At 36.7% G+C, this 17,921-nt stretch overlaps 2 protein-coding genes across 6 annotated transcripts; one reads left to right on the top strand and one right to left on the bottom strand.

The window, feature by feature from the left end:
- Window positions 1-14: 14 nt before the first annotated feature.
- Window positions 15-5,152, bottom strand: LOC135645989 (glycolipid transfer protein 3-like). 3 transcript variants are annotated; one of them, XM_065165005.1, is made up of 7 exons: window positions 4,830-5,152; window positions 4,441-4,496; window positions 3,077-3,207; window positions 1,411-1,546; window positions 392-535; window positions 226-291; window positions 15-146 (listed from the first exon to the last, which is right to left on the bottom strand). In XM_065165005.1, the coding sequence occupies exons 1-6, from the start codon at window positions 5,041-5,043 to the stop codon at window positions 256-258; spliced, it is 717 nt and encodes a 238-aa protein (XP_065021077.1). In that variant the 5' UTR covers window positions 5,044-5,152; the 3' UTR covers window positions 15-146; window positions 226-255. The 3 variants fall into 3 exon arrangements, with proteins under 3 accessions (XP_065021077.1, XP_065021075.1, XP_065021076.1); XM_065165004.1 differs by having other exon boundaries at window positions 61-134; XM_065165003.1 differs by having other exon boundaries at window positions 15-291; window positions 4,830-5,151.
- A 3,732-nt stretch (window positions 5,153-8,884) lies between these two features.
- Window positions 8,885-17,209, top strand: LOC103995949 (uncharacterized protein At4g06598). Of its 3 annotated transcripts, none has more exons than XM_065164479.1 (5): window positions 8,885-9,088; window positions 9,659-10,367; window positions 15,283-15,362; window positions 15,463-15,585; window positions 16,389-17,209. In XM_065164479.1, exons 2-5 carry the CDS (start codon window positions 9,679-9,681, stop codon window positions 16,595-16,597), a joined length of 1,101 nt encoding a protein of 366 aa, XP_065020551.1. In that variant the 5' UTR covers window positions 8,885-9,088; window positions 9,659-9,678; the 3' UTR covers window positions 16,598-17,209. The 3 variants fall into 3 exon arrangements, with proteins under 3 accessions (XP_065020551.1, XP_065020553.1, XP_065020552.1); XM_065164481.1 differs by having other exon boundaries at window positions 8,920-9,088; window positions 9,676-10,367; XM_065164480.1 differs by having other exon boundaries at window positions 8,920-9,088; window positions 9,381-10,367.
- Window positions 17,210-17,921: the final 712 nt, after the last annotated feature.

Here is a 17,921-nt window from a genome sequence, read left to right as displayed (position 1 = left end):
TCACAATGATCAAGAAAAAGCAAATTTCTTACGCAGGATATACATTGCACAATATGATAGTTGCTAAAACAGATATGCTTTTCTGCCATTTAAGTAACATCACATGATTCCTGGTTGCAGATGAGGTTGCATGACTATCAAGAAAACTGAAACTGATTTAAATATACAGGTCAAGAAAAAAAAAGGGATTCAGAGATAATTACAGGAAAAAGTTGGAGAATGTACATGAAGATTGATCGAGATGGATTTCGTGTTTTAGGTCGACTTCAATCTGTCGAGCCGAAGCTTTTTCTGTATTTTCAAGAATGAAAAGGCATTACAATCAGCTTATTAATAAACTCACTGGTGGTTACCGAAAAGAATTATCCAATAGAAAAAGAAGCACACTAACCAAGTTGGCATGGATATCAGTTAGAAGAGGCTGAACTAATGAGACCAGGTTCTGGATATCAGACTTCAACATGTTCTGATCTTGCCCCTTACCCATTAGCAAGCTGATGAATAGTTTCTTCTCTGGGATGAGCTTCAAAGCTACCTGTTGATCAGATAATTTTTCATTTCCTTTTCTGCTCAAATTTGATCAAAGAAGAACAAACACAATCCCAAATTCCAGACAACCTACTCCGAGAGCAGTTTTAAACACAACATTTTGGAACTTCATTGACAAAATCTGCATTCTGGAGTTAAGAAGGCTTTGTACTTATGAGTTGACACTAAGTTGCACCTAAGTATGTTGGGCTTAACGAAAACAAACTGATCTGCTGAAAAGAACTCACTAATATGTTGTTTGCTCCCCTTAAGCTTCATGAGTTCGCTTGACACAGCGCCAAAATATTTCTCAAACAGAATTTTTCTATAGAATTGTCTTTGCAAATAAAAACTTGAATATACTGATAAGATTTTTCTTTTAGCATGCTTCTGTAGAGTCTATTTCGTGTTACAAAGGAAAACAAATGAATAACTATTAAACATCACTCATGGAGCTTATCTGAAAACAATGAGGTGGTATGGACCCCTCCATCATTCCTTCTTGCTTTGCTGTTCTTTTTGTGGGTCAGATGCTTGAGTTTGGTGGTGGCAAATGAGGGAAAAAATTACTAGGAGAAGTAAGAAGAGGAGGATGGGAAGAGAAGAAAGATGTGATGCCGTATTTTAATCTGGCCAAACAACGACATTAACCATATAGGCAAATCTATGATGAAAGGACCAACTTGGTTAATATATAATCAGTATATGGATAAAATTGACAAAAAGATATATAGTATTAAATATCAAGGTGTAATGCTGAGGCCAACAGTGCAATTACTCCCTCTATTATATACGACAAAGACAAGGATCACAGTAGAGTATTTAAAAGTGCATTCTAGCAACAAGAGAAAACTTTAGACATCAAATGGATACATTCACTACCTTGTAAGCAGCAGATGAGATCCAACCATGCCATGGTTTTAGTGTAGTCTTATATGCTTCTTCAACAACTTGTTGAAGACTCAATTCAGAATCCTTATTTAGTATCTCTAGTAGTGCAACACTAAAATCCATGGACCTGATATAAAAAACATCTGAAGTATGAGAGGCACCAGCAATATAACAACAATACACTAGTTGACAGGATGGCACATGGATTTGCTAGAGAACATAATGGCTTAACAAAGGCAAAAGAATTATGATAATATATTTATTAAAAGCTTTTCATATAGAAAACCAGAAAGATGTTACCAACAGAAATAAAAAATTGAACAATTTGCATGAAGGTGACGTTATCTTTCAGAAATGCCACGATTGTGCTGTTGGAGAAATCGCAGGTACATGTCTCATGTCCTCTAAAAAGTAAATTGCCTTTGGATTCTATAATATGAAACTATAAATGGATATCAACACCTGTGGTTTTAAAAGGACTAGTGGGATTTGAAACCATCAATCAAAAGGTAGAGAAGGTTTTGTAAAAAAAAAAAACCTGTTATATGGAAAATATATTTGTCGCCTTCTTTTTCCCATTTTGTCATCTTTTTTTACCGCAATGACACTATTAGCACCACCTCCTTGGCTTGTATGCTGCCTCCTCATCATAGACGATCATCATTACAAATCGTCCTATGAGTTTCTCACACTAGCATCATTCTCATCATCACCTTTACTACTGCTCCTGACATTGACTTGCCTCTCACGATGATGTCGTTGCTAATACCACCTCATATGTCATGGCTACCACACACTTCTCATCAATATCACCAAATCACTTTGTCATCTCCACTAGCACCATCATTTTGACAATCACCTCTAGCTAGTGGCATCATACCCTTTACAAATATATCAAACCTATCATCATTGCCACCACAATCATTGCAATGCATATCAAGCTTTTACCTATATGTGCTGTGTTAAGAAGCGTATTACTTGCATTCTATATATAGTATATGAAACCAATATATATTATGTATCATTGTACAAACATGTCACATTATAAAAGAATTAACATACTCATCACAGAGTGTATCATGTTTAAGATGTAAATACCACAATGAAAAACATGATATATTTACATTATATATCATAGCATATGAAACCAAAATATATGTTATTTATCATGATATTGATGTAATAATGATTAAGAACATGTACCCACAGTATCAATTATAGGCACATAAATTTTCAAGTGAATAATTTATTGTGGTGATTTAATCAGATATGCAATATCTAGAGCCATATGTACAATGTTTGAAACTCAGAATACATTTATAAAAATATAAGCAGAAAATGAACACCATAAGTTTTACAACTAGTATAATGCTTATGAATATAATATCTATATAGTGTCATATTGCGTCGAGACATTAAGCTATAGTTAGTAGATTCATACTAATAAATCCAAGGAGAAATATGAATTTTGGAGGACGGAAGAGCACACTCTTTTAATTTCTCCAGAAAAAGTGTTCATGGAATTTCTGAGAGATCATAGTGCACTAGTGAAAAATGCGAAAAAACATCAAACGATATACAGAAATGAGTGTTGAAATTCCATGGACAGACATAAGCAGGAAAGAAGAAAGCATTGGAAAGGTCGTCAACCTTGTACCTAGTAAGCCATAATGTAGCTCTTGTACAGCTATCAGACTTCCTTGCAGTTCCCTCGCTCACCTCTTTCTTGATTATATCTACCAAACTTGAGTAACCCGATGCATCCAAAACGTATACATCTTCCAATCTCTATAGAAGTAGCAATTCTTGGCACATTAACATGGTCATGTAGGCAATTGCTGCATCCTAGCAAATTAGTGTCATGCTGACACATATAGTAAACGCCACTTATGTGGTGCAATATGAACATTTTTCTTTTGTTTCTAATAATATTCGATATCTGTGGTTTGATTATGTTAGTGAAATGGCTTTCTTTGGAATTTAACTATTCAAGAAAAAAAAAATAGTATAGGTCGTGTGCTTCATGACTTTAAAGCATATTTTACTTGATGTTATAAAAGTAACTTGCAGTACTTGGAATACCAAGGCCTACCAATGACAAAATTTGTGAAATGATGATTGAGCTTGTAAACCATGGACAACATGAGGTATTGCCGTATATATTAAGCACATCAGACTTTATGGATCAGAGTTGATAATTAACGCTCATCACTAACCCTAGAAGGACATTTTAGAAAATAATGAAATTATCCAGTTTGCTGTATGTGGTACTGACAAAGAACATATGGCATGAGGATGTTGAAGTTTCAAGGAACTCAGTTCCCAGATTCCTTGCAGCAGATCCTGCTTGGTTGGGATGAGGTTGCTGTCACCCTCTGGTGGTCATTGTATTATTTTGGTGACCCTAGGTTGGTACTGTGTGGAAGACACAAGCATCAAATGGTCCCAGAGAAAGAAGGATATTGATGTTTCAAATTGGACAAAGGTGTCGAACAGGAGCAGATGAGACTACACATCAGCGATAAATTACATCGGCCTTGGACCGCTAATAAAAGATCCGACCACCATATGACAATTTTGTTCTCAATTTGTTTGTCGTATGGCTTAGATCTTATTCTCATCTCAAAGCCAAAAACGTTCTTCCATTTAGCAGGTAAATAAGGCTGACAAGCACCCTTCTAACGGATTAAAACCTGCACATTTCCTAGTTTTCACATCCATCAGAATGAAAACAAGGAAAGACTTATATCTCTGAGGTGAAAAAGAAAAGGTGACTGCTAGCCAGTGAATTGGAAGAGTTAATTGATTATGTTCGCATTAGCAATAAATTGGACCCGTATATGCCTTACTTCTCAATCCAAACCACAAGCTTATGAACGAGGTGTTAACCACATTGTGTCGAACACATGTCCTGCGCACTAAGGAGAGGGAAAAGGCACAATCTTACAACAATTTGGAAAACACTAGAGACTCGAAAGGTTGCAGAGTAGGGAGAAAAGTAAAACAATGGTATGGATTTACCTCGATATTCCGCCGGATGTCGTGCCTCAGGACGGCCACGGTCGGTCCAATCTTATCTGCACGCACACCAGTAATCCATCGATTCACACAACCGTTCGAATTCACTCTTTACATGTTCTCAGTTCCATAAAAGCATATTGCAGGAGCTATAGATTCGGTATATCCAATTAGGTGATGGTAGATGTTTCAGAAATCACGGCCTTTCAAATCTATCCATGGATATCCGTAGGTCATTTACTCGATGAACCGAAACCACTAAATTGGGAAGAAAGAGACGATGATTAGATGGCAAAGAAGCTAAATCTTCCTGGCCGTGTAGTTCTACATGAGAATCCCTAGAGAAGAGGAGAGACGAGAGAGAGAGAGGGAGAGAGAAAGAAGATGCGTACCAAGGAATTGCAAGAGCAGGTTGGAGACGGCGAGAAAGGCCAAGGTAGAAGCTTTCCCCTGATGCTCGACCAGGGAGAGCTCCTCGACGGCCAACCTTATCGCAGAGCGATCCTTATCCTTAGTCTTCTTCTTCGACTTCTCTTCCTCCTCCTCCTCCTCTTCTTCTTCTTCTTCTTCTTTGCTCATCCCTCCTTTGTCCTCCCCCGGCCTCATTCACCTTGGATCAGGGAGCCAGTCCTTCGCAGTCCGCCATTGGAGAAGGGGAGTCGTGGTCAACGAGAGCAGATGCTGACCTGTGCTTGGAGTAGCCGTAGCCAACGTCATGTGGCATTAAATAAATACTAACAACAACAATACTACTGACGACGACGACGACGACGACAACAACAATAACAATAATAATAATAATAATAATAATAATAATAATAATAATAATAATAATTATTATTATTATTATTATTATTATTATTATTATCATTATCTTAACATTCACATGTGCATAAGGTTATCGTTAATTTAGAAATAATTAATATATATATTTTATTTTTAAATACTTAAAGAGATTATTTATCATATTACATCAAATTGTAAATCTAATAAAATAAATAAATATTTGTTGAACATATACCATAGCCCTATAATATGATCACCACAAGTATAAAATTATACATCGATAAATTTCTCACATCACATATATATTAATTTAAGCATCAAAAAGATTTCATCGTCGATGTCTAGAGAATAAAATTACTCAAGAAAAAATTAATTTTGCTTGATTTTTATTTTGCTATATCCATACCGAAAAAACCTACTCTTTTTATAGGGATATTCTATCAGGAGTTGTGAGAATTTTTTTATCTGTAAATTAATGAAAAATGAGTCACTCAGTAGCTTAGTTGACAATCAATTAATAAGCAACATAGAAATTATTGGCCCACTGGTTTACCAACCACAATGAGATAATGAGAGTGCACAGCAAAGGGCCAGCAAGGAAACAATGGCATTACTAATCATTTAAATATGCCAGAAATGTGGTGTTGTTCATCATTATAAGTTGTACAGTTATCATATGCTCGTCATGAGAGACATGATAATAAGTACATCCAATAGGAGAAGTTGACCAAACTAACATGATAGTTTATTTCGATGTGGGTTGCAACCCCTTGTGACTTTTGGTAATGATTTTAGGTAGGACAATGACCAACATTGTTTAACCAGGGTTAGGTTTAGATTGATATGTGGTGGTTTTGAGTTGCAATGTGATAATTATAAATTGTAAGAGAATAATTGAATCGATTTATATGACTTGAAAAATGAGTTTATTATTATTGTTTTTTAAGTTTTAAGTATATTGGGTCAGTAGTTTAAGCACCGTATAAATTTTTTATTAATGTGAGATTTGGAAAAGATTACGACTGACTAATGGCGACATTAGATCAATGAATTCTTATGTCGATTTAAGGAATTTGGGTTCGATTATGATTTCATATTTTTAAATCCTAAATCTAATCGATACTATTAGTGGCTTGACGAGTAATAAGAGAAGAGCTAATAAGAATTTAGTGAAAACTATAATAAAAATCTATAATACTCCTAAATTTAATAAGAAAACATAGTAGTGTATCAAGCTTATATAGAAATATCTAGAGACGTATCAGAATAATAAAAAATAAAAATACTTAAATTTTCTAAATTATGTTTGTCAACATGCGAATATTGGTGTATAAAATCCATAAAACTGAAAACTACGTATATGAAAGATAATATTTTACCTAGGGGGATCGTATATCCCTAAATCCTCATAGATTTGTAAGAGAGGGTAAAATAGGTCAAACGTCATTATCTCTAGCGATGATCCACACAATAGAGCTATGACAACGCTCATCAAATCTCCAAGCCTACTATCAAGAGAGAAGAATAAGATGTGGCAATCAAGAGATCTCTAGCTTATGAGCATTTGGTTCCCTCCTATTTATAAAAATTTCCTATCAACTTAACCATAATGGATCCTGCCCTATTGAGTATTGGATCTCCATCCAATTACCCAAACCTATTAGGTTAATGAATTTATATCTAATAGTCTCTCATTGGCTCTTATTGGATCTTATCCATATGATCCAATAATTCAGGGGCTTATTGGATATCTAATAACATGAGCTTTGATAGATATCTCATATATGAATCTTTACTCATCACAGCGCCTACCATATGTGTGTGATCCTTTAAGCCCAATATCGAGCTGGCCGTGAGTCATACATGTCAAAACTCCTTCTAGCACAGTAAATTATTATCTCAATAATAATTCACTCGACTCATCAATTCCGGACGTACTAGGTCATTACGTCGCAGTCCATAGGCAATATAGGAGAACCCAATCTATTGTACCGGTCTATCCTCAATTACCATGTATCTATAGTCATTTATCTATCTAATACCTCAAAGATCATATACGGGGCATGGTATGTCAAGCTCATATAATTTCTCATCGAGTCTCACTTTAATCAGATTCTCCCGAATAACTCTTTCTCTCTCGATCTAAATGACCCTAGCCAATGATTTGTCTGAACAAGAACACATGAAATATTTTTCTCATGACATCGAGAGCGGATGATCCTCTATCGACACATAATAGCCCTTGTAATGTTGGCTATCACTCTCGATGATCGATTGTGTTAGATCTAGAACATTCAGACTTATAAGTTTGGTATCAAAGAGTAGAGTACACATATAGGACATCCTTAATGTCTCAAGTCTAATGACCATATACACCACCAGGACTAAGGAATCGTTATATGACAATTAGACATCATCAACCATCTAGCATTCTGTGAATGGATCAATCAGTAAACTCATTCTCCAACGAGCACTTACACTGTATTCCTAACGTCCCCACATAAGCAACTATGAGACCAGCCACATCACGGGTATATAGTACACTAGTCTGTCCAGTTATCTCAATATCCCTCTCAGGCAACATATGATCGAGATCATTTAAGATCTTTGTTTAAAGGTGAATCAGTCTCATTATCGTGATCTCATCACGATCCGATTCTCATTGCATAGATCTATAGATATCATAATATATTTAATATAAAATAATAAAAAAATTAAATAATATAATAAATAAAAAGAATATATATCATATCTGACGTGACTGATTTATAGGATAGCTATGACTAGCAACTTAATACTATAAAAGATTGATGAGTCTAAATAATCAAAATATTATGATCGTTGTTGTTATTATTATTATACTTATAAACCATAAAATGAAATTTATGATTCTCCCCCACTCGTGCTTGTACCAACCTAGTAAGTCAAAGAAGACTCGTAGTTACACCAAGCAGTGTCTTCTTTGTCATGGCTCTTGGAATGAGTTTATTCTATTATTCTATTATGTTTATCGAGATAGCTCAATTTAGTTTAGGTTCAACAAAGAGATAAAAAGGAAGACATCAGAATATTTTATTAAAAATTATAACTTTAAATATTAATAATTTAATAAAAATATAATATTTTAGGAAGCTCAACGATAACAACAAAATATCCATATAATTAATTCTGAATAATTAAGATATTAGAAATTTATCATCATCATCATTATTATTATTATGCTTTCAAACCCTGAAACCAAAGAACGACTAGTGAGTGCAAAGAAGACTCGCTGCCATGTCACATGACATGGCTTGGTGAATGCATGTGGGGGCGCGCGTGCCATTCCCCAATCGCAATGGGCTGTGCCTACGTTGGCACCTCTCATCCCTATTATTGAGCCAACCCAACGCGGCCGTACGCGCTCCACAGCTGTCAACGCTGGTGCTGTTGTGGTTCCTCACATGCAACGCATCATTCGCCACTGGCCTTCCCCGCACGTGCGTCGCACCTGACCTTCGACGGACCCCGGCCGTTTCCGCTTACCTCCCCGGTCCCTCGACCGTCCGATCCCCGAATCCGACGGCGCTCGCCACCGCAGTGTGGCTGCGGTAACCTCACAGCGGTGAGGACACCTCGTCCTCCGCGATACCAGAAGGCGCGATATTGTAGGCGATTCGTTGAACTTCTCGTGTCTTTGTCTCGGCTTCTTCCCTTCCCCTTTTTCTCTAAGCTCGCCTTTCTCTCTCTCTCTCTCTCTCTCTCTCTGTCCCTCCTTCTCTGAGCTCTCTCCTTTATCTCTGTTTCAAATCCTAAAAGGTCCATCTTTTAGGGTTTGATCCCGGTGAGCCGAATCGGGGAGGAGCCGAGGATTCGTGTTGATTTGGTACGATCATTCCCGTCCCTTTCTTTCGGCTCTGACCGATTTGATTCGGGTGGTTCTGGTTCTGAGATTTCCCTTTTGTTTTCTTGCGGTCCTTCGGATCTTGGGAATAAATGTCAATAAAAATTAGATTTTTATTTGACTCGGGTGTTCTTTGCTCGATTTTTCGTTTTATTGGACGTTTTTAAGCTTGAGTTTTCGGTTTCCACGCTTTTTTTTACTTGCATGATTTCGAGATGTAGAGAATCATATGCTATTTCGTCTTAAAGTACTCGGTTTTTCTTGATCTCTATAGGGACCAATCTCAAAACGCGATCTTTTGGGCGTTTCGTTGTATGGAGACCGAGTTTTTGGATCGGCATTTACTTTCTCGTGGACCTTTCTTCTGGGATCTAAATGTGGCGTTGAGATGCATATGACGACACTCTCTTCTTGTGAAAATCGAAAGCAATTTTATTTTTTTGTCGATATTTTACGTTCATTCTCATTCGTGCATTAGTTTGATCTATCAGCACTTGGCTTTTAATTCTTTATTTCTGTTGCACTTTGTTATGCTTTGTTCAATCTCACCAGTTTGGGTCTGTAATAAGTTGATGGCGAATATGAGAGCTGCTGCTAACATGAGGAGCTCAGCGCCCGGTGGGAAACAGTCGTTTCTTCCTCCAAGATGCCCTCTTCCAACCGTATCCCCATCCTACGGTGACTATGGATCTATAGGACCCAGAGGCATCCCAAGACCAAAAGATGGTCAGAGACACCAGCGTACTTCCTCTGAGAGCTTTCTCATTGAGGAGCAACCTCTGTGGCTCGATGACTTGCTTAATGAACCAGAGACGCCGGTGAGGAGAGGAGCTCATCGTCGTTCAACAAGCGACTCTTTTGCGTACTTGGATGGAGTCAGTTTGTCCAACGTTGGTAGTGTAGGTCAGGAGCAACAGAGCTTTCCAGCACTATCTCCTTGGATGTCGCAGGAACTCAATCACCATAAAGATGTAGGACATTTTTCTTATTATCCAGAGGCAAATTCATCTGGAAGGCCTCAACTCAAAGTATGGGAATCGGCCGCGGATGTTGTCAGCTACCCTGGCAGCACTCTCTTGGCAAACAACAAGACGATTCATCCCCAGCCATCCTGTGTTCAGACAGAATCTGATGGATTAAACCCAGATGTTGTTGAAAAGAATGAGCACCTAGATGGTGCCCAGGATAAAAAGGGTCCCTTTGAAATTAAGGAAGACTCTCATTCTAAGCAGACAGAGATGGATTCAAAGCGAGTTAAACAGTAAGTTTTAATCTAATTTCTTAATATCTTTGTGTGTGATTAATTCTCTGTGCTGTCTTGAGAAATTTTCTCTATCATTAGGATCAATGACCAGTATAGGCATCAACCCCTTGGTAAAAACATATGTTCGTCATTCTGGTTGATTGTTGAGGCATGATATAGTTTGCTCTACTTCCTAAGCCTCACCACGGACTACTTATTTGCAGCCTTTTGCAGTTTTTTTCTAGGGATAAAAAATCTCAGGCAAACCGGCAGTTTATTATTATCAATTTGACTCACTAATTTACTATATGGATTGATGACATAAGGCTGATTTTTTTTTGTCCAATATCATTCTCAATTTTTCTTACTAAATTATCATCTCAATAGCATAAGCATATACAGATGATGATTAATATTGCAGCATGATTGTGTGGTGCCACAAGTGATACATATCAATGGCACAAGCATGTACAGATAGCTACTAACACTGTAGAATTTCCTGTTCAGCGCTGCATATGCTTAAACTGGATATCAAATCTATCTTTGTTTTGAGTTATGCACCGCTTAGGATTTTGATAGCTATAATGGTTACAGGGCTTTTTTGGAATTATCAAATTTAGCTCTTTGCAATATTACTATCTTCAAATAAAAGATTTCCTTTTTTGGAATTGCTTCAGGATAGAGTTCCATGACATCACAAATGTTGCAAGTGCTGATCTATTGCCTCACCTTTCTTTTCACTGTGGCATGCCCCTCTTCACTACAACTCTCTTAATATATATTGCAGCTGGGAATCTAACCACTTCACAAGTTTTCTTATGGGTCTTATAATATTTGGCAATTGCCTAAACAAAACGAATTAGGTCTCCTTGATATTTATAAGAGTCATCCTGCTCTAAATTCTATTCTTTCATTTTAGTGATTAATATATATACAGAACTTATAGCCCATTGACTTAATTAAACTGTAGTGATTCTCCATGGGAATTATAATTAAATTTTAATTGTTATATTCTTCTTTAATTTGAGATTCAAGAGATTGTGTATACAGTAAACTTGTTGTTTTGACTCTTTCCAGTTCAGATTTCCTATTTTGTTGAGTTTTAAGCTAAGGTCAAATAGCTTAGGCAAGACTATTCCAAAGCTTGAATCCCATCCGACAACTAGGTGTCTAGGCAATAGTTGAGGCGACAACTCAACAGAAATTCATGTCATCATTTTGACATGGCTAATGCATGTCTGTTTTGGTTGTTTTAATTTAGCATTTCAACCTATCTTTATACTTGCCGTATTGAATGATAATACAAGCAAAATGCTTGTCATTATGAAGCAATGTATAAGTATATTGCACCATTGGATATATTTAACATTTTCATTCATGAAAAGATATAGTGATAAACAGGGATCAATATGACCACACATGCCTTCATACGATGATCTAGATAAGTGTAACCCACATTCGTGCTAGTCCAGGTACACAAGATGATTAGCCAATTGTCACATGGGACTATATCATCAACATGCTACCTTCCTGGTGACCTGTTCTTGAATGCAACAGAATCTTTTGAATGATTACATTAATGAATGTGTACTACTTGCTATTGGAATTTCATTTTCATTTACGTGAATCGATTCGATTGGTGAATTTTCCTTTTCTATTGAAAGATTTTGTATAAAACAAATGTAGCATCAAGCTCTGTTTGTTAACAATGCAGTGATTGTCATTTAACTCCAGTTCAGATATTTGTATGTGGCTTAAAGGGAGCATATATATTAATAGTTCTGAAATACTTAAACATGTGAGCGTAACTCAAGCTGTAAATATCTAACCTCTGTCCTCCAGTAAGGGTGGCAATTCGTTTCTTTAACCCACAAACTCATTTATCCGACTAGGTTAAAGATGAAAGGTTTTCACCAACTATCGGCTAAATCTTCACTTTTTCCAATTTACAGTATAATTTTGAAGCAATACATTATGAATTTCTTAAGTTGGTCAGCGGATTTCTTTGCTACAAACGCTAGTTTAGGAAATCCATTTATTGATTTGGTTGTAAGATTCCTGTCATACCTGTATCATTGTAATACAATACATGCTGGTGTAATTCAAAACCAGAGTACTAGAAGGACCTTCATGTTATTAGAGCATCTACTCTCGCATGAGTTCAAAATGGTTGCCCCGCTATATTCATTATCCTAATACTTATGGCAGGTGAACCTTTTGAAAGTTCCTCTCAGCTCAGCCATTTCCTCCCTGATTTACCTTGTCTGTATTGATATAGCCGCTCAACTTCCTATGAAACTCAACTCCACCTTTTTTCCACCATGGCAAGCACAATTCATTTTACTTCCTTTAAGTCGTAACCCGAAGGTCGATGTAAATGTTACATGCAATGCCCTGTAAAATCAGCTTCCATTGAGGTTACCACTGCCAACTGAACATTGTGTATGAAAGGAACAACTTTGGTTGCATGCTATCATTGCATCTGTTTCAGAATCAAATATGATACTAATTACCTCTACCGAATCCTTGTTAGAGGTATGGAGGAGTTTATCGTTCTCCTGAAAACTATTTGCCATCCTGAGTGATGACTCACTAGGAGAAGCTGACTCTCACCTATCATGGCAACGAAACCTTGGCCGAGTATGTAGGCCTCGTCAAGGCTATTGCTGATCAGTTTAATTTCTCTGGATCTTCCATTGATGATGTTGATTATGTTATTTATTTTCGATGGGCTTGGATGGGAGTTTAAAGAAATCTGGTAACCAACTTAAGAAATTATTAATTGTAGTGAGTCAGAATCATTCTGCTAGCTATCAGCCTTCATGATTGGTGAAGATCTTCCATCTTTATAGTTAAAGGTTCTTCTAGTGTACTCTGCTTTGAGTGGTACAACCATGTATTTGATCATTATAATGCGTATGTGTATACATTTCAAGTTTCAAGTGCGAGAGTAAGAATGTAATGGAAGCAAGGAATGATTTTCATAAACTAAAGGAGTAATAATATAGTGTGACTGGAGCCACAATGGGGCTTACTTGTTGCCTTCTATGTACCATATGAATATTGTATGATAATATAATTACACATGACCCTTGTTGATTTTACAATAAACATAAAATAGTTATTTGTAATGAATTATTCTATATTGTTTTTTCATTTCTAATTTGTATAATCTTATCTTTTATATTTCAATTTGCATTTCTGAAAAAGGAGACATGTTATAAAAACAATAGTTAAAAGAATATTGTAATTACAAAATATGCTTGTTTTCTTGAATATATTATATATTGTTAGTGTTTTATAGTTTTATTATGATTTGCATATATTTTAAAATTGTCTTCTTGGCTGATCAGCTGATTCTGATCCTACCAATCTCGATGGCTTCATCCCTAGTCAATGTCAATGGTTTCGTCCTTAACTGATCTTGATATACCAGTATCGCAAGCTATGAAACTGTCAGTGGTATATATGTTTTGTATAGAGCTCTATGCGTCCACACAATCATGAGTTTAAATATATGTGCTTTTTGCTTACCAGAAATTGTGTGCTTATGTATAATCACCATGTTTAGATTTATGCATATGCATGTATATTTTTAGTTATGTGGGGAAACTTCTTAATTGGTGTGTGTCATTCAGTCGATATAAATGAGAATGACTTGCTTGATAATGTTACTATGAGGAATAATCTACTATATCTAGGTTTATTTAAATGTGACATTTTGTTTTTGGTTTGTCCTATTGAGTCGAATAAGTAGCCGATTTGGGCTTTTCTTGCTTATGTGCATTAGAGGGTCTGAGGTGGCCATCTTTGAGGTTCAGACCTACATGACAGTGAGAAGAACCACTATGGATGTGTTTGGGGAGGTCTTCTAAGGTTTTATCAATGTTTGGGATGGCGAATTGGTAAAGTTTAAGAACTTAAAGAGTGATGAATGTGGAATGAAAGTGGGATTTGTTTTACCTACAGTCAAAGGCCCCCTTTTATGTTGCAGTTTTGTAACAGATGAGCTTTCTTAGGGGTAGGGAACATGGTCGTGTGGTTCTGAAGGGGCATCCTTGTTAGTTTGTCTACCGTAACAATGGCGATTATGAGCAAGACATGTGGAATAAAAGGAGCACTTGCCAGTCTGGTAGCAGTAGTGGTGATAATTATGAATAGTATGTTGGAGGGAGTGGAGTAAACTCTGTTGCTCATTTGTAGGGCTCATGTATACATCCGCATTAGAATGCATTGTTAGATGCATTGCAACATGACAGATAGTCTGGACTAATTGGCTTATCAGTACAATATATTTTGCATTAGCATGTAACATGGAAGTGATCCATATGACTTCTTCCATCTACACTGGATTTTTTAAACGTTAGAGGCATTATTGGAATTTGCCCTCCAGACATATACTTGGGTGGACATAAACAGCACAACTTTTCACCTTTCATATGAGCTGATCTTTCTGTTTCCTTTTCTTTTAGAGGACAGCCATCTTCATTATTCACAATAATGCTGGTAAATACTGAATCTTGTGGTATCCTCATGCCTGTGAAACTAATTAAAGGTGTACTTTGGTTGCCTGTGCCAATGTCATATTCTTCCTGAAATAAGATTGTCGACCTAGGCCTGCAATGCTCCATGGTTATGCATGCCCAATTGACATCTGGCCTATGAGGATGAAAGGCATACGTTTTTTCATGCATCATATATACACACAGATCAAAAAAAGGGATAAAGGGATCAAACATTCAAACTAGCAATTTATAACTAATTAGAGAAACTAGATTTGTTTATCATGAGTTCATGTGGTACTTAATCACTCGGGGATGCAACTTTCTGTCCTTTTATGTAATTTGCACTAGCACATTTCTGGCTGATACGAAGATCATGTTAGTTGTGTATATCTTGTAAGCTCTTTCTTAAACAATTTATTGTATCACAGGCAATATGCTCAGCGCTCCCGTGTCCGGAAACTGCAATATATTGCTGAGCTCGAGAAACACGTCCAGGCCTTACAGGCAAGTATAGAAAGATCGAGCTTAAATAATTCTTAGAAGCTTTAAGTGAAAAGAAATTAAAGGATATCTTTGTTGTTTTTTTGCTCTCAAAATTCAACAGGCAGAGGGACTAGAAGTTTTTGCTGAGCTGGAATTTCTGGATCAGCAAAATCTTATTCTAAATTTGGAGAATAAAGCCTTGAAGCAACGACTGGACAGTCTGGCTCAGGAGAAACTTATAAAACGCCGTAAGCTTGTACCTCTGTGAAAGTTTCATACTTTTGTTGACACAATATGTTCATAAGGGGTTTGTAAGGCACTAAACCAGATCTTGTTGACCTAGGCTTGAAAAGCAACCAGGTTAGATAATAACAACTGCTCTCCTCTTCAAATATGAAATTGTTATGCAGAAAGTGGAGTTTGGTTCCTGCATATAAGCTACTTTAACAAGGTTCAAGAAATGAAGATTTGCAGCATAAACAAAGTTAAAAAGCACATTCTCCTGCACATCTCTTGGAAATTGGCTTCTGACACTTGTTGACATGCTTTGTGTATTTAAAATCGTTGCTATGTAGTGACAAACAACCTCAATTTATACTTATAAAAGATTAGATGGCACTATTAAGTTTTGTAAGGTTGCTCTCTCACAAACTAGATGAGCAAGATCTGAGTCATGAAAATAACCTCTTTATTTGTAGTGATAAAGATGATGTACAATCAACCCCATAGAATCTGCTATGGTGGGAACCTCTTGCATTAGGTTGCCCTTTAAAATATTAGATAGAAATTCAAATTTACATTTGTTTTGTTGATGAATATGCTTCTGGTTGTAGGAGGCATTAATTCTAGTGAATTTTGTAACTTGCTTCACTTTCTTGTTGTGACTGCAGCACAAACCATTTATAAATAATGCTGTTGTTTGACCATTTAGCTTTTTAGTTAGGGTGTCTCACACAGATTGTTTTTTGAATTCCCTTACAGCTGGTTTATGTGATCAATATTTGCTTGAAGAAATTTAGTAAAATTCCATGTTTATTTTGGGTTGATGCAGTTCAACAGGAGACGCTAGAACGAGAAATAGCTCGTCTTCGAACACTGTATCAGCAACAACAGCAGCAGCAGCGATTCCAAGAACAGCCTCACCCTACCCATGCTCGTCGTAGCAGCAGAGACCTAGATTCACAATTTGCCAATCTATCTTTGAAGCCCAAGGACAAAACTTCTGGGTGTGAATCTGTCACTGGTCCTCTACGCTTTTAGATTTAACTCTTCTGACCTGCTGTGAGTTCCAGACATCGTATTTGACTTCTTCATCCACCTACATTTGTCGATTGGGGAAGTAGACCAGAGACTTGGACCTCACAGACAAGGCAAATAACTCCGGAACAATAACTGTCTGATATCTGCTTCCTTTTCCTCGTTTTGATATGTGCACCTGGCGGTCATCTTCAGCTCATACGACCAGTCGGTGGTGATAGTAGCTCTTGAACTGTCATGTTGGTTCCTTCATTTCTGTATTCTCATGACCACCACTTTGTTTCATCCCTTTTGTGTCATTGTCATCTTCACTCCAAGCTCACTCAGTTCAACTTCTGGATAATTGGTTCCATGAAAGGTTCATGATTTCGAAGGCACCGATCCTTCCCTTTCGCATCCTTGTATCTGCATTGTCATCAAGACATCTGCTACCAATCTTGTTCATGTTTGTGCATCTGTTCGACACCGAAGAACTGATCATCAATTCAACCTCTGTGTAAGTCTTTGAGTTTAGCACTGTCACTAATGGAGATTTCAAGATTTGTTGCCAACACCTTGAATATTATGTATCTGATCATATTTTGATGCCAACCATAACCTTGATTAGTTTGCTTACTTCAATCGACTTAAACCTGAAACTTTCCACAGACACAACTGGTGGTATGTTCTTTGCTTTGATGGAATGAACTCAGGCAGATCCCTTGCTGGATAATTAGCTGCAGTAGTAGCTAGAAATGTGTATGGTAAAATATGCCCTGTGGTTGTTCACTAAGCTCAAATTGCAGCTATCAATAATGTTATGATTTTTGTGGGATGTATTCATAATACTCTCATCTGTGTAAATCCAAACTCATGCACTTGAGGTTTATACTCAAACCTTGTGATCAAATCTCATGTTCCCAACTTATCCTTTGCATAAAACCAAAAAATAAAAGAAAAATTGTGTCTTCCTTAGAATTAAAGAGTTATGCAGACAACAGGTGCAATGCTCAGTATTCATAAACCACAAACATGTAATCACTCAAACATCCACAGGTTACAGTTTTGGATGTCAATTGCAATGGCAAAGCACTTATAAGGAAGCATTTTAGGATGACCCAACATCTTTTTATCCATTTGGAATCTTGCAATCTTGTAGAAAAAGTGGGTGTTTTAGAACCACAACTTTTTCTTCAGAGCTCTCATATTAATTGACATCAGCTGCACATCCCCATCAAAGTCATCCATGGGAGACAGGATTCCATATCATATTTCTCTCACATTTATTTTGTCGGTGGGCCATAATCTAACTTATCTGTTTAGCAAATCATTGTACAAAAATATAAAA

This window comes from Musa acuminata, chromosome BXJ3-8, assembly GCF_036884655.1.
Source record: "Musa acuminata AAA Group cultivar baxijiao chromosome BXJ3-8, Cavendish_Baxijiao_AAA, whole genome shotgun sequence".
NCBI classification, from domain to species: Eukaryota; Viridiplantae; Streptophyta; class Magnoliopsida; order Zingiberales; family Musaceae; genus Musa; species Musa acuminata.
The sequence above is the reverse complement of the archived record's forward strand: the minus strand, read 5'-3'. Positions and strand labels throughout refer to the sequence as shown.

Bases quoted from the DNA above. Each gene is read 5' to 3' on its own strand.
- LOC135645989 (XM_065165005.1), bottom strand. From the start codon at position 5,043: ATGAGGCCGGGGGAGGACAAAGGAGGGATGAGCAAAGAAGAAGAAGAA. The intron at 4,497-4,829 runs GTACGCATCTTC...GTGTGCGTGCAG, and splicing joins CCTGCTCTTGCAATTCCTTG to ATAAGATTGGACCGACCGTG. The intron at 292-391 runs GTTAGTGTGCTT...TTGAAAATACAG, and splicing joins CTGATATCCATGCCAACTTG to AAAAAGCTTCGGCTCGACAG.
- LOC103995949 (XM_065164480.1), top strand. From the start codon at position 9,637: ATGCTTTGTTCAATCTCACCAGTTTGGGTCTGTAATAAGTTGATGGCG. The intron at 15,363-15,462 runs GTATAGAAAGAT...TTCAACAGGCAG, and splicing joins CGTCCAGGCCTTACAGGCAA to AGGGACTAGAAGTTTTTGCT. The intron at 15,586-16,388 runs GTAAGCTTGTAC...GGGTTGATGCAG, and splicing joins GGAGAAACTTATAAAACGCC to TTCAACAGGAGACGCTAGAA.